The sequence below is a fragment of the Notamacropus eugenii genome, chromosome 7 (genome assembly GCF_028372415.1).
Source record: "Notamacropus eugenii isolate mMacEug1 chromosome 7, mMacEug1.pri_v2, whole genome shotgun sequence".
Classification (NCBI taxonomy): domain Eukaryota; kingdom Metazoa; phylum Chordata; class Mammalia; order Diprotodontia; family Macropodidae; genus Notamacropus; species Notamacropus eugenii.
In genome coordinates, this window is record NC_092878.1 from 30414834 (window position 1) to 30430620 (window position 15787).

Sequence of the window (15787 nt, forward strand, 5' to 3'; positions counted from 1 at the left end):
CAATGCAGAGATTGATCATGACTTCAGAAGACTAATGGTGAGTGTGCCTCATGCTGCTTGTAGAGGAGGGATGAACTAGAGGTGAAGGATCAGGGGTGGCTAGTGTGATGGCTAGGTTTCCTTGGTTGTACTTATTTGTTCCAACGAGGGGCTTTGGAACACTTACTTTGAGAAGTGGGAGAAGGTGTGAGATACGGGGAGAAACATCAGAGCGATACGCAGAAAGAAACAAGTTCAGAAGTGGACAGAAACAAACAGCAGTTTTGTTATTATCTTGTTAAAATCTCTCTTATTTGATTTTTAAAAAAAGTCCTTTTTTAAGTTCTTCCAAGAACTCTTTTTTTGGGACCATTTGACGTTTCTCATTAAAATAGGAGTGGCTTTTTTAGCTCCATTATCTTCTTCTCAATAGTAACCCAGATCTTCTCTATCCCCATTGTAATCATCTGTGCTTGAGTTCTTTCTCCTTTCTTTACTTATTTCATTCATTTATTGATTGTTTTATTTTGTTGTTAGCCGCTGTCAGTGCAATCACGTTCTAGTCCCAAGGTACAGGGAATGCTGCCCCAAGCCTCGGATCTTTCCTACTGTTACATGGGACCCACCCTAGAGCTCTTCTCTCCACTCCTAAGCCATACATGATTTTGCTCCCTCTGGTTCCTCGGGTGGCTGTAAACTATAGCTGTCATTTCTGCCCTGGAACTGAAGCCAGGTATTCTGCTGTCCTGCAAGTGCCCACAGCCAACAGGGTCCCTGCCCCTTGCTACTGCAGTCACTAGGTGTGTGCTAGCTCCTCCTCCTTGCAGCCAGTCTGGGACACATCTGGTCAGTACAGCTGTGCTTGGTGTCCCTTGGCAGTAGTAGGTCCTTTAAGGTCCTATTCAGCTTTCAGACACCCCCACCCCACGCCAGAACAGGTCTTAAGATGAAAGTTTCTAAAACTGGGGCTACTTCTTAGCCCAGCTGCGCCCAGGACTTGTTTGTGAATTTCTGTGTAGTTGGCCTGGAGATGTGCGCTTTACTTAGGTGGGACCTCTGCTCCTGGAGGTTGGGTCTTTCCAGGGGTCTTCTCAAATTGTCTTAGGAGATCGCACAAACAGAGCCAATGCAACCAGGATTAGAAGGGAAGCAGAAAACTGGGAAAGAATTTTTACAACTAGTGTCTCTGATAAAGGCCTTATTTCTAAAATATACAGAGAACTGAGTCTAATTATAAGAACATATCATTCCCCAATAGATAAATGGTCAAAGGATATGAACAGGCAGTTTTCAGAGGAAGAAATTAAAGCTATTTATAGTCGTATGAAAAAGTGCTCTAAGTCACTATTGATCAGAGAGATGCAAATCAAAACAGCTCTGAGACACAACATCACACCTATCAGATTGGCTAACATGACAAAACAGGAAGATGATAAATGTTGGAGAAAATGTGGGAGAGTTGGAATAGTAATTCATTGTTGGTGGAGCTGTGAGCTGATCCAACCATTCTGGAGAGCAATTTGGAACTATGCCCAAAGGGCTACACAAACGTGTATACCTTTGATCCAGCAATACCGCTAATAGGTCTATATCCCAAAGAGATCACAAAAAAGGGAAAATGTACAAAAATATTTATAGCACTTCTTTTTGTGGTGACCAGGAACTGGACCTTGGGGGGATGTCCATCAATTGGGCAATGGCTGAACAAGTTGTGGTAGATGAATGTAATGGAATACTACTGTGCTATAAGAAATAATGAATAGGAGGACTTCAGAAAAACCTGGAAAAACTTACAGGAACTGGTGCTGAGTGAGGGGAGCAGAACCAGGAGAACGTTGTGCACAGTAACAGCAACAATGTGTGATGACTGACCTTGACAGACTTGGCTCTTCTCAGCAATGCCAGGGACCTAAGACAACTCCCAAAGACTCGTGATGGAAAGTGCTGCCACATCCAGAGAAAGAGTGATGGAGTCTGAATGCAGATGGAAGCAGACTATTTGCTCTCTTTTGTTTTGTTTTTTTCTTTCTCATGGTTCCTCCCATTTATTCTAATTCTTCTATACAACATGCCTGTTGTGAAAACAGGTTTAATAGGAATGGATATGTAGACCCCATGTCGTATTACAGAGAGAGAGGAAGGGAAGAAAGTGAAGAAAATTTAAAACTTACGGAAGTGAATGTAGAAAATTTAAAATTAATTTAAAAAATTTTTAAAAAGAAAATTAAAAAAAATTATCTTAGAAGAATAATTGCTTTACATCCCGTCTTTATTTCTGCTGCTATCAAGTGATCTTCTGTCCTTTTTTGTGGAGGAAATTTGGAGAGCCAAAAGTTTTCTGACCTATTTTGCCATCTTCCCAGACCCCTCTCTTTTTAAATCCTCTTCTTCTTAAAAAGAGTCCTTGTGATCTTAGACTAAAACCCAGTTTTATAATCTGAATCTTTTTTGCCATTTTTAAGTTTTGGTGTCACTCATTTTAACCTAATTTGTCAGTTGAAATGCACTGTCTTAATATCATTCCTCAACTTTGTTTTCTCTTTTTTCCTTCCAGGAGGCTGAGGAACCAGTGGTGGAGTGTCAAGAGTGTGAGACTGAAGTCTCTCCATCACAGACAGGCGGCTCCTCAGGAGACCTGGGGGACATCAGCTCTTTTTCCTCGAAGGCATCCAGCTTGAACCGGATGTCAAGTGGGGCAAGCAGTGGCCTCTCAGTTGCACAAAGCAGTAGCAGCTCAGGGAAGGGAGCTGGTCTTGGCAAAGGGAAAACAAGTGCAACAGAATCTGCAGATTTTGCCTTACCCAGCACACGTGGAGGCCCAGGAAAACTGAGGTGCAGATATTGTATCCAGAGGTAGGGACATGGGCTTAATGTGGGATGAGGAGGCTGATGTAACTTATGGAAAGGGGAATGATGGGAATGGCAGAAAGAGAGTTCGGAAGATTTTCGCCAGCCCTCAGCACCCCCTTGCCCCAGACTAAATGAGTTCTCTTTTCCTCCCTTGCTTTTGGGTTGTTACAGTAGGTGTTGCTTCTTTAGGGTACTTTTAGCTGATCAGTTAAGATACTGCTGGAGGATCAGTGTGAGCCTGTCACTCTCATTCTGCTGGCAAAGTACCTTCCTTCATAGGCCAGAGACCCTGATGGGCTCCTAGTAGCAAATCATAGGAGGTATGTGAATATTAGGAATATGATGGACATGATGGGGGTGTGCTATTCCTGTGACTCTTTCCCTGCTTCTTAGGAACTGCCTTGGAAACCATAGAATCACAGAGATGTAGATGGAAGGGACCTTAAGAGTATAGAGTTCAAACCACTCATTTTTCAGATGAAGAAACTGAGGCCTGAGAAATTAGGTTCTTTACCCAAGTTCATACAGATAGTAAGTAGCAGAGCGAGAATTCAAACCCAGATTTTCTGATGCCAGATCCAGAGCTTTCCCACTGCACCATGCTGCCTTTCTCACTTCCAAAGTCTTTTGCTTTTATGAGAAGTAAAACAGGTTTGGGGTGATGACTTCACACGGGTTCTTTACTTTCTAATGCAGATTCTGTCGTGGACAGGAAGGCAAGACAAATAGAAGGAGGTTTGCTGAGTTTGAAGCTTGTGCTCAGAAGATTGATTAGGAGGCATTTAGCTTCATCATAGACAAGAATAAAGCTCACTGTTTTCCTCCTTTCTGTTTTTACTCCCTTCCATTTCATGATTGAGATGTGACTCATACGCTAGCTTATCACTGAATTAGGGGCTGGTACGTGTTGACCAGGCCTGCAGCCTGGCATGAGAATTCCCTAATAGGTGGCCTCCGACTAACTTGCCTTTGTTCTGCAGCGCTAGAAAAGGGGTCACTCAGATAGGGGCATCGGTGTGTGAGGAGGATGGCGATGCCGGCCTTGGCATCAGACAGGGAGGAAAGAGTCCCGTCACACCTCGCGGCAGAGGACGACGGGGCCGCCCTCCTTCTCGGGCGACTGGCACCAGGTATTTGGGCAGTGTGAGATGTGCTTCGTTGGGTTTTTGTTCATTAAAATAGGAGGAGGAGAGAGTAGTGTATGGGGTGCCAGGAGAGAAGAGGGGATGGTGTAGGGACTGCCAGATGATGTGAGTAAAGGTGAGAGCAGCTGGAAGACCAGACTCATGACTTCAGAATCCGTGGCTGATCATTCCGCTCCTTCTCTGAGGCAGGGAAATGAGAAGTTAATGTGCATCCTCCTTAATTCATTCATCTCATTCTCACTTCCTCATTCTACATTTCCTTTTCAGAGAAACAGCTTTGCCTAGCCCTCTTGGTGTCGAGGATATCTCAACAAGTGTCTCGCCGGAGGATAAACCCTTCACTCGCATTGTACCCCGTATGCCAGATGCCAACAAACGAGCAGATGGCAGTACTGGAGGTTTACGCCGTAGCGACTCTCCAGAGATTCCTTTGCAGGTTGTTGCTGGCCCATCTGATGGCCTCGACTCCTCCTCTCCAGGAAACAGCTTTGTAGGGCTCCGCGTTGTAGCCAAGTGGTCCTCCAATGGCTATTTTTATTCTGGGAAAATAACACGAGATGTTGGAGCTGGGAAGTATAAGCTCCTTTTTGATGATGGCTATGAATGTGATGTGTTGGGCAAAGACATTCTCTTGTTTGAGCCGATTCCGCTGGAGACAGAAGTGACAGCCCTTTCAGAGGATGAATATTTCAGTGCAGGTAATGAAAGGAGCAAAGTTTTTAATAGCTCAGTGTGTCCTTGGATACGTGGGGTGCTTTCATCAGTTACTGAAAAGTCCCCCCAACCTGACTATTCATTAGGGTCCGGTCAGAAATCATTCACCCAAAACTAGCCGCTCTGATTGCTTCCTTTTTTATTTACTGTCTGTCTTGATAAAACCAGACAGATGACTGCAACTGAAACAAATCAGATAAGTAACTGTTCCTAGGAAGAAGTTGTACTGATGCCTGCGGGTGTTCACATGTATGCAAAAGTGCACATACCCAGTTTTGTCTGGTTTGAGGAACTGGCTTTCTGTCCTCACTCCTTCCCCTCCAGGGTACAAGTTTCTGAGGGGTAGCAGTGAGAATCTTTTCTGCTCTATGCCTTTCATTGTTTCCTCTTTCTGAATTAAACTGGTAGTAAGATATTGTTCATTTGTTACTTAGAAACAGTTTACCTTTCTCAGAGTTTTTCTTTTCCTTTAGATGATGAGGAAAAAATTATTTTGTTTCTGAGAACTCAGGCAATATTTTATGATTAGGAATCTTGAGTTTCTATTGCTTGCTCTTGTCAGTCTGGAGCAGGCTTGCTCATCTTATGGTTCTTGATGGCAGGGCAGTTTAGAAAGATGATGTCTAGTAAGAGTTCCATTTTTAAAAAAATTTTGTTCTGCGACTGAAAGAATTCTACCAAATATATGAAACAAAACAAACACCAAAAATTTGGTCTAAAATATGTTCCAGATATATGTACCAAATTCTGAAAACTTGGTTTTAGGTACGAAAATAGCTCTTGTAGGTCCGCGTTTAGCTCTTTGAACACCAAAGATATATTGTCTCCAGAATAAATCCTGGAGAAAATAATTTAATTCGATCCCTTTGAGCTCTCAGAATTATTTCTACAAGTCAGTACCAGTGGCTTGTTTTTTAAATTCTTTTGTTTCTTTTTTAAGTCTATGAAGTATTATGTAGCTCTTACTCTGGCTGATTAATTCTTGACTTGCTGGTGTTTCTTTTAAAACTTGGGATTTCTCTTGTTGAGTTCTGTAGTTTTGTGGAGCTCAGGAAGGATTGTAAAGAAATTTATGCTGACGAGCAGAACTCAGTCTTACTTTCTCTCTCTTGTTTCTGACATTTGTCTCAAGCCTGTGATACAGGATTCTGAAAGTCGGCTCCTTGGGTTTCAGAGGTTGGTTTTTCCAGCTCTATAGTGGAACACAGGCCGGTAGAAAAGAACAAAACGGGTTCTCCTGATCATGGGTTTGAGGATGAGGTGGTGTGAAGAATCCTTTGTTAGAAACCCTGTTCTCCAATTAACATCCCAACAACCAAGCACGATTGGCGTACGCTTACAGGCTTATTGACAAACCAAGGATTGTTATGAGGGTGTTGAGGATTTCACAGAGCTTGGTTGTGATAGAATCATGATTAGAACCCAGATCTCCCAGTTTCTGTTCATACTCACTCTTTATCCTAAGAAACTGGGTCAGAATTAGAGCAATGGTGTGTTTTTTCCCTTTTGTTCTGATTCTTCTTTCACAACATGACTAATGCAGAAGTGTGTTTAACATGATTGTACATGTATAACCTGTATCAGATTGCTGGCTGTCTGGGAGAGAGAAAAATTTGCAACTCAAAATCTTACAAAAATGAGTCTTGAAAACTATCTTTACATGTAATTGGAAAAAGTACTGTTAAGAAAAAAAAAGAAAAGAAAAAAAGAATTAAAACAACGAGACTAAGAGGAGAGTGAGAGAGGAGCAAGCAGGAAAGACACATTTCTGCTTCGTACCAGCTTGTCTCAGTTTCCCCTTTTCTTCAGGTGCCCGCCCACTCCAAATCTGAATGTCAGGTATATACTTCCCAAAAAAAAACAAAATTAAAAAGGATTAATGAGTTACATCAGCTACTCTACAGCACATCGTAATTTCAAGAGAACTATTAGAGCCATCAAAAAGCCAGCAGTGTTTGGCTTGAGAAATAACTGGTGGCTCTTACCCCAGAACCCTCTTTCTGACACCCTCGAACTTTCCTTCCCCCACCTCCAGTGCGGTAGTTGGATACACTTTGGCTGGTAATACACTAGCTGTGACAACTCGTGTGTAGTCATAGCCCAGCTTTCAAGTGTTCGAATCAGCTGGTTTAGGTTCACTGGGCAGAGCACAGAGTGGACACAAGTAATGGACTACGTGGGATGGCATCACTGACCACAGCTTTCCTTTATTTTCTTCCCACGCGTGGTAAAAGGACACAGAAAAGAATCTGGGGAATTATAATACAGTATTGAAAAAGAGGGCCAAAGGAAATGGTACAAGCGAATGGCAGTTATCTTATCTTTGGAACAAGGGAACAAACTGAGGGAGCAGTATGGGCTTGGTCCATATGAGCCAGTAACACCCCTCACCAAGGCCGCAGACATTAGCTTAGGTAAGATCGGTGTTCTCTGCAGCTAATCTCAGGAAGCCTTGTCAAGCCTGTATTAAAAGGCAGTCTTTTGGGTAGCTTGATTAACTTTGTTATTGTTGTATCCACTTGTGGCTGATTAGATGGAGATCAGGTGCATATTCCTGGGCCACTGTCTGTTCCTGTTTCCTTCCCGGAACCTTCTAGTAAATCGTTTTAATTAGATCTATGTTTACTTTGTCTGAGATCAGGACTGCTATCCTTGCTTTTTTTTACTTCAGCTGAAGCATAATACATTCTGCTCCAGCCTTTTACTTTTGCTCTGTGTGTGTCTCTCTGCTTATAAACAACATTGTAGGATTATAGTTTTTGATCCACTCTGCTGTCTTCTTCCGTTTTATGGGAGAGTTCATCCTATTCACATTCACAGTTCTGATGACCAACTGTGCCTCTTTCTGTCCATCCTATTTTCCCCCTTGTTTGCACTTTTCTCTCACCTTTCACCCTTTCCCTTCTGACCTGCTATGCTTCTGACCATCACTTTCCTCAATCTGCTCTCTCCTTTGTATCAGCTCCCTCCCTTTTCTTTCCACTTTTTCCTCTTACTTCCCATAGGGTAAGCTAGATTTCTAAAACCAGCTGTATGTATATCTTATTCTCTGTTAATCCAGTGAGATTAAAGTTCAAATGATATTTGCCCCCCTTGGGGCCTCCCTCACACTTCTCTCTGCTGTAATAAGTCTTTATGCCTCTTCTTGTGATGTAACTTATTCTGTCCTACCTCCCCCTTTCCTCTTCTCCAAGTACAAGTTTCACCCCTTAATTTTTTTTATCATCACATCAAAGTCAGCTTCTACCCACATGCTCTAATCTATGTGTGCCTCTTCTAACTATCCTGATAAAGATGCATCTGTCAGGAGTTACAAGTGTCACTTTCCCATGTAGGGATATAAACAGTTTAACCTTAATGAATACCACTTTTTTTCTTTCCTGTTTACCTTGTTATGCTTCTCTTAAGTCTTGTAGTTAAAGATTGAATTTTCTGTACAGCTCTGGTTTTTTTTCTTTTCATCAGGAATAATTGACAGTCCCCTATTTCATTGAAGGTCTGTCTTTTCCCCTGAAAGATTATGCTCAGTTTTGCTGGGTAGTTGATTCTTTGTTGTAATCAAAGCTCCTCTGCCTTCCAAAATATCCTATTTCAAGCCCTCTGATCCTTTAATGTAGAAGCTGCCAAGTCTTGTGTAATCCTGGCTGTGGTTCCGTGATATTTAAATGATTTCTTTCTGGCTGCTTGCAGTATTTTCTCCTTGATCTGATAATTCTGGAACTTGGCTACAATATTCCTTGGCGTTCTCATTTTGGGGTTTCTTTCAGTAGGTGAGTCTTTCAATATCTGTATTACCCTCTGATTCTAGGCATCAAAGCAGTTTTCCTTGATAATTTCTTGAAAGATGCTGTCCAGGCTTTTTTTTTGTTATGATCAGGGCTTTCTGGTATTTCAATAATTCTTAAATTATCTTTTCTGGATCTATTTTCCAGATCAGTTGTTTTTCGCATGAGGTATTTTACATTTTCTTCTATCTTTTCATTCTCTTGCTTTTATTTGACTGATTCTTGATGTCTCATAGAATCATTTCCTACCACTTGCCCAACTTTAATTTTTAAGGAATTATTTTCTTCAGTTAGCTTTTTGTACCTTTTTCCATTTGGCCAGTTCTACTTTCTAAGAAATTGTTTTCTTCGGTCAATTTTTGTCCTTTTTCAAACTGTTGACTCTCTCTTGAATACTTCTAATTTCTTTTCCCAGTTTTTTCTTCTACCTCTTTTATTTGACTTTTTAAATCCTTCTTAAACTCTCCCAAGAAGGTATTTTGGGCTTGAGACCAATTGAGACCAAAGGGAATGCCCCCTTTGAGGTTTTCTGGATGTAGGTTTATTGACAATTTTGCTTTCCTCTGAGTTTGTGTTTTGATCTTCCCTGTCACCGTTGTCACTTTCTGTTATCAGTGTTTGTTTTTGCTTCTTGATCATTTTTGGAGCCTGTTTAGTAGTTTTTAAAGTTGAGCTTTCCTGCTAGAGTACAGGCCACACTGTCCCAAGCTTCTTGTGCTAGGGGCCAGAGGCCTGGTCACTAGCTTTGTGTACTGGGGCCTCAGGTACTGGTAGCTTACCTGTTGATGAGATAGAATCCTAGTGGTGGTATCTGGCATGTGCTGAGGCCAGGTGGAGTTTTTCTGTATTTCTCTTGGGCTGCACTGAAGCACATGGAAAGTCTGGCCACTGAAGGATGCCTGCCCCACCTTGTAGTAAATCCTTAGGCTTCTTGCCTCAGCCCAGCAGAGATAAAGCAAATCTTCAGTCAACCCTCCTCAGCTCAGCAAGAAGTAAAACAAATCTTCAGCCATAGAAGTGTGAAACAAAATATGGAATGGTCTTAGAATATGTTTTATAGTGCAGTGGGAAGTGTGAGGGAAGGATTCGGGGCCTTATATTGTGAGAACTAATTACTTTCTGTCTTACTTGGTTATAGATAATTTGGTGGAGCGTAAGCGAAAACGACGAAGTAACCTCAACTCCCCAGGCACCCCCACTACCTCCAGCAGCAGTGCCACTGCCACTCCTCCTCGTAAAGCTCTCGAAAGTCCCCGAGTCTCTATGGGGCCTCTCTCTGGGAAGAGGAAACTGATATGCCCTGAGGAAGATTGATCCCCTGCCAAGCGAGGCAGCAAGTCTGCCACAATGTAAATGCTCTTCCTTCAGATACCTTCATGACATGCAAATGGTAGTCTTCTTGGCAAAAGATAATAAAGTATTGTGAAAAACAAAGTAGTGTTAATTATGTGGCCTTTTGTTCTCCTGGTAATGAGCTGTGTACGTATTCAGCTAGGCAGGGCGTAAGATGCTTTCATATAGCCTCCTGTTTTAGGGCACTCCAGCTCATTGAGGAGTTAATCACTCCTTTCTACCCCCTCACCACAATATTCTTGGCAGAGTAAGGTAAAGAGGGAATGGCAATAATATCTGAAACATTTAAATGATAATTTTTGTGATGGGGGTAGTTGGGGGGGGGGGGGGCCTGGGAAAAGAATCAGGGCTGATGGGGGCAAAATTTAGAGGCAGGTGAAGTTTGTGGTTGTCACTTATCCATGGTACATGTGCTTCTTGGTGTCTCATTTGCCCTCAGAACCTGGGAACTCATTGTCTCACGATGTCCAGCGACTGTCCAGCACTGCTTCATTGTGGCACTTTGCATGACTTTTACTAACCTGTGTTCCATGTTCCAGTGGCTTCTCCAGTCTCTTCAACTTTAATGAATTCTTATTCCTTTGGTGCTGGGATGTAGGAAAGTAGTTTGATTAAATTGCAGTGTTAAGTTTTATTAAAAGGGCAGCTGTTTTTGTGTTCAGACTTGTTGGTTGTATCTTCATCATCTGGGTGTCAAAATGTCCCTAGATGCAAGCTTCTTTCTAGCTCGTTCTTTTATCTGGGGAAAACGTTACCTGTCATCTTCGTCTTTATATGAGCCTTACAGTCAATTTTCCTGACACAAATCCCCATTTTCTTTTATTCCTGGAAAATTGAACAAAGAGGATCAAACAAATCTGGATGTGTCATAAACCCTTAGCTAACAGGTTCACCTCCTTCCCAGGTACTGGAAACAGTAACAGAACAGACACTGACCAGGGGGGAGTTCTAATGACCATGAGTCCTCTCCTAGCTAGTCCCGTAAACGTTTGGTTTGGATGTGTAAAAATTCTAATTATTTTTGTGTATTGAAAGATTTTTCATTTTATGCATATCACCGTGTCATTGATTTTATTATGATTTTTATTTAAGTTAAAAAAATAAAATTTTCATTTATGTTTACTCTACATAGTTGTTTTTGTTTTTTCCTCATGTAACATAGTTGTCATCTCAGAAGTAAACAAAATAGAGTGGAATGTTGTATACTACTTTGTACTCAGGCAGGTAGGATTCATTTAATTTAACGAACATTTATATGTGCCTACTGTGTGTAGAATGCTATATTCTTAGGTTCCTTGGCTCTGGTACAACGTGAGAGTTCTCTGGAATAATGTTGTTTTTGTTCTTAACCAGGTACCGTGGGAGTAGGAGAATTTGTGAGTCCATGCGAAGGTGGAGACAATGCTGGAGAGCCATTAGCTTTGGAAGACCAGAGGGGACCGTTACCCCACAACAAGACTTTGTTTCTGGGCTATGCTTTTCTCCTCACCATGGCCACAGCCAACGATAAGCTAGCCAACCGATCTAAATTGCCAGATGGTCCTACTGGGAGCAGTGAGGAAGAGGAGGGTGAGACCACTGTCCTCATTTCCCATGGAAATTTGTGGGTTTCTGACATAGCTTCCCATTTCCCTCATATTTATTCTAGTTGCTCCACTTGTTTAGTAAGCCTGTGCTTGGTGCCCTTTGTCAAGTAGAGAAGCTCTAAAACAAGTGGAAATCGACCCTGAACTAAGGACGGAGGAAAGCAAACACGCCTCCTCTAAGTAGCCGACGTCTTTCCTATCCAAGTTTTAAGGAAAAGGCTGTAGCAGAACTGGTGGGAGGGGGAGAAAGGCAACTGGCTTTCAGGGGACTTTGGAAGGGGGGGTATGTGGCGATAGCAGGTCTTCTGTCAAGGACTGTCAACAAGCAATTTCTAGACATTTTTCATCCATTTGACTGCAAACTAAACGTACAATTATGTTAATAACATCATGGGGAGTTATGAGAAAGACTTGTTCTCTGCCTTCAGAAAGTCTTGAGTCTTAAGACTCTTAAGAGGGAAAAAAGGAAAGTATGAATTTAAATAAGAATGGCTGACAAAAACACATCAATCTACCCATTATGGCTAAGGCTCAGACTTTTCTCTAATGTGATATTTGAACACTAGCTACGGATTTCTGGCTGACATTAAGTCTTGGAAGAGCAAACTGTATTTGGCGGTAGTATCACCATTAGTGATCAGCAGCCATAGTAGCTCTTCAGGGTTGTGTCTCTAACCCCAGTTAATGAACAAGCTATTTATTTTTGCTGAATTTTTAACATTAGCCAAACCTCCCTGTACAATGTTAATATTAGTTGAATGTTAGCCAAAATTTGGATTTTCTGATAAGTGCCAAGTATTCAGAGAAATGGGAAAAATGTAAAGGAGGGCAGGATTTGCAGGAGACATCTTGGAAGGCTACAGGGAATCACTTTAGCAGAAAAGAGAAGCAATTGTGCTTCATTTTTTGTTACTGGTGGTGTGTTTTATAACTTGGAGAATGAATAGGGGCATGGAAGGGACAGGAAGTGGATGAGCTTTTCCCACTAAAGAGAATTGAGGTGTAATAGAAAGGCTTCCTCTTGAACTCATTGGAATCCAAAAATATATAGCTTGTTAACTGGCTTCTAAGCTGATTATATATTTGGATTTGATTGTATAGGTAATTTGTGTTGTGAAAAGGGGACATTGATATTTGGGGCCTCATTTTTCTTTACCTTCCTAATGTTGCCAGATCTTGTTCTCATTCATATTCTTTCTCCTTTCTTGCTTCTCTTTCTCCCAGCCTTCTGCTTCTCACCCTTAAGAATTTTGATGATAAAAATCCCCATTTCATCGTCCTCATTTTCATGCACTATAATCATGTAACAGCATTGATTCCCAAGTAACTGGACTCTGAGAAGGGAAGGAGCATGAGGTCATCCTGGGGATTTATATGGGATGACGGGTTAAAGTGGTTGGTTCTAGGACTGTTAGGAATCCATTCAGTTTTTGGTTCTGTCCCATCAGGTAGGGAAAATTGTATCTCCAAATACAGACGTTGAATCCGTAGTAACTGGGATAAATTAGAGAATATATAAGACAATACAGTTGGAGGTTAAAACCTAAATAGGCACAAAACTAGCAGTCCTATAACAAAAAACAATTGAAATGAAATTACTAATGTACTAGAAGGTGAATGTGACTCATCATCACGGACTATTAAGTCAACATAATGACGCTGCATTGTATTCTTGTGGTGTCGGGTCAGACCTTTGTAGATGTCCAGTTTTGGTATTTATTTTAAGAGAGATATAGAGTAGCTAAAGTCTGCACAAAAGAGGAATAATTAGAGGAAGAGCAAACAGAAACTTGGTGGAAAACATCAATAGGTTGAGGCATTAGATGTAAATGACTGGCTCAGGAGTTCATTGAGTGTGTGAGGTGGTACCGGAAGCAGGGACCTGCAGCTCTGATTTTCTCCTGGAGTGCTGTTTTATATTTGACCTAGAATAGTGGACTGGAGGATATCTCCCAGGTTCAGTTTTTAGCTCTCCTGTTTATTAGTTGTGTGACCTTAGGCAAGTAGCTTAACATTTGTGCCTTCCTTTCTTCTCTAAGACGAAGCTAACATTTCACTGTGCACCTCACAATAGTTGCTGTGGGGAAGGTACTTTATAAACTTAAAGGCATTATATATAAATATGAGCTAATATTATAGAGTAAGGTGATTATTTCTGGAAATTTTTGATGGGGAGGGTGGAGGGTTGAAATAGAAAACCATGCACTGGATTGGGTTTTTTTTTTTTTTTTTTAACATTAAAACAAATTAATCTGAATCCAGTCGGCTAGAAGCCTTAACCAGAATTTTCTCTCTCATTTGTAATTTCTATATTCCATTTACATTGGAGAGGAGTAAGTGACCCAAAAGAAAAAAAAATTGATTGAGGATTTGTTTAAAAACAACACCCCTAAAGCTTTCAGGATAGAACCTGGTATCCGTGACTGCCACCTTCTACAGCAACTTTAAGATTATATGGTAATCATTAATATTCAGATTTCATCTAAATATAATATCTGATTTATCAAATAACAGGTTTTCTTTTATTATCCTCTACTAAGGCGTTGGCTAATAATACATTCTAGAAAAATTTTTCAACAAAAATTGAGACAGTTTTTCCGGATAATCCATAAATTACATTGGGATGTCTCCCTTTTTGTCCTCCAGCACTCCTGTACTGCTCCCCCTGCCCGGCCTCTGCCTCCAGCGTTTTGGGCACATTAAGTGTTAGTGTGGGTGGGGGGAAAGTGTGAATGAGGGGGATGTGTGAAGGTCTATGTAAAGAGAGTACTCATCAGTTGTTCTTCATCTCCACAGAGGACAGAACTAGAGGAAATGGGCTAGTTTGCAGCAGGAGAGATTTAGGTTAGACATAAGGAAGAACTTCCTGATGGTAAGGGTTATTAAACATTGGAACAGACTATCCTGGGAAGTTGGGGGATTTCAATCCCTGTAAGCAGCCATGGTCTAGATGCAGTCCTGACTGGGAAGATTCTCGATATTCTTTCCACCTTTATTGTCCTATCTCCATTCCTCAACTGTCCCACCACCCTTTCTTCTGGCAGCCTTTTCCACCTTTCAAGAACTCTTTTGATCCATGGGGAGACCCTTGAACTGGCTTTGGAGACAGCTGGGGAGTGGGAGAATGGGTAGTAGGAAGCCAAGTATAAAATAGGAGATCACAAATGAGAAGTTTCTGGCAATAACTGGATTTTACTGGTTCTTCTCACTTGATGTAGAATTTTTGGAAGCTCCCCCTTACAACAAGCAGTATACAGAGTCCCAGCTTCGAGCAGGAGCTGGCTACATTCTTGAAGACTTCAATGAAGCCCAGGTGAGCATTTCCTCTTTTGTAGCTACATGAAGTTGCTGTACATCAGATGCTGGGGTAAGTAGGGCATAAAGTTGAGGCTTAGCATGGGGAGAATACTGTTGCTAGGAACAGAAAAGATGGGGATTGGAATTGGAAAGAAATTTGCACTTCACATTTCTGATTTTTGGCCTGTAGACTGGCATTATTTGCGAATTTCTGCAGGGGCATTAGGGCATTCTGGAGGTTTGGTGAGTTGCATTAAAGGGAAATAAGAAGCTTTTTTGGCACCTGGACGGGCTAAGGCACATGGTACTGTCTGGAGGGCTTCGTCTCAGTTCCCCTCTCAATTTGTTGGGAATACCTTTCAGGGATCATCTTAGAACAAAATCACTGAGTGTATCTGCTGAATTTCTTCCTTCTCAGTGTGATGTGGCCTATCAGTGTCTTCTCATTGCGGATCAGCACTGTCGGACCCGCAAGTACTTCTTGTGCCTTGCCAGTGGGATCCCTTGTGTGTCTCATGTCTGGGTCCACGACAGCTGCCATGCCAACCAGCTCCAGAACTATCGAAATTACTTGCTGCCAGCTGGGTACAGTCTTCAGGAACAGAGGATCCTGGAATGGTAAGGATTCTGAAGTCCATTTTGAATTCAGTAGCATTGTAGCAAATGTGCAAGTGAGAACCTGGGCAGGGCAGTACTGTGTGCAGTGATAAGCTTTGGGTGAGAAAGGCTTCTCACTCAGTAAGCATTTATTAAGTGCATATTACGTGCTGGGTGTTGTGCTAAGTACTAGGGATAAAAAAGACAATCCCAGCCCTCTAGGACCTTACAGTCTAATGGGAGAGATGCAGATAGTTATGTACAAGTAAGTTGAATACAGAATAAACAGGAAATAATTAAAAGAAGGAAGGCACTAGAATTAAGAGGGGTTGGGAAAGTCTTTCTGTAGAAAATGAGATTTTAAAAACAAGCAGAATTTTATATTTATATTTTATATTTGATCCTGGAGGCAATAGGGAGCCATTGGAGTGTATTGAGTAGTGGAGGGCTGACATGGTCAGACCTGCACTTCAAGAAAATG

General features: G+C 41.6%; 1 protein-coding gene across 14 annotated transcripts in view; it reads left to right on the plus strand.

Moving 5' to 3' along the window:
* Positions 1–15787, plus strand: part of LOC140513774 (TP53-binding protein 1-like) — a 114938-nt gene that overhangs the window by 93389 nt on the left and 5762 nt on the right. For 6 of the 14 annotated variants that reach the window (XR_011970344.1, XM_072623757.1, XM_072623761.1 and 3 more), the window contains 6 exons: positions 2534–2832; positions 3810–3959; positions 4242–4672; positions 11180–11395; positions 14631–14725; positions 15128–15327. Coding sequence is in view for 11 of the 14 variants with exons in the window: in XM_072623757.1 (XP_072479858.1) it covers positions 2534–2832; positions 3810–3959; positions 4242–4672; positions 11180–11395; positions 14631–14725; positions 15128–15327 (1391 nt within the window). In the remaining 3 variants the exon portion in view is untranslated. Of the gene's footprint in view, positions 1–2533; positions 2833–3809; positions 3960–4241; positions 4673–6922; positions 7103–9611; positions 9908–11179; positions 11396–14208; positions 15103–15127; positions 15328–15787 lie in introns of those variants that run through there. The other 8 variants (XR_011970345.1, XM_072623758.1, XM_072623764.1 and 5 more) reach the window with 8 other exon arrangements.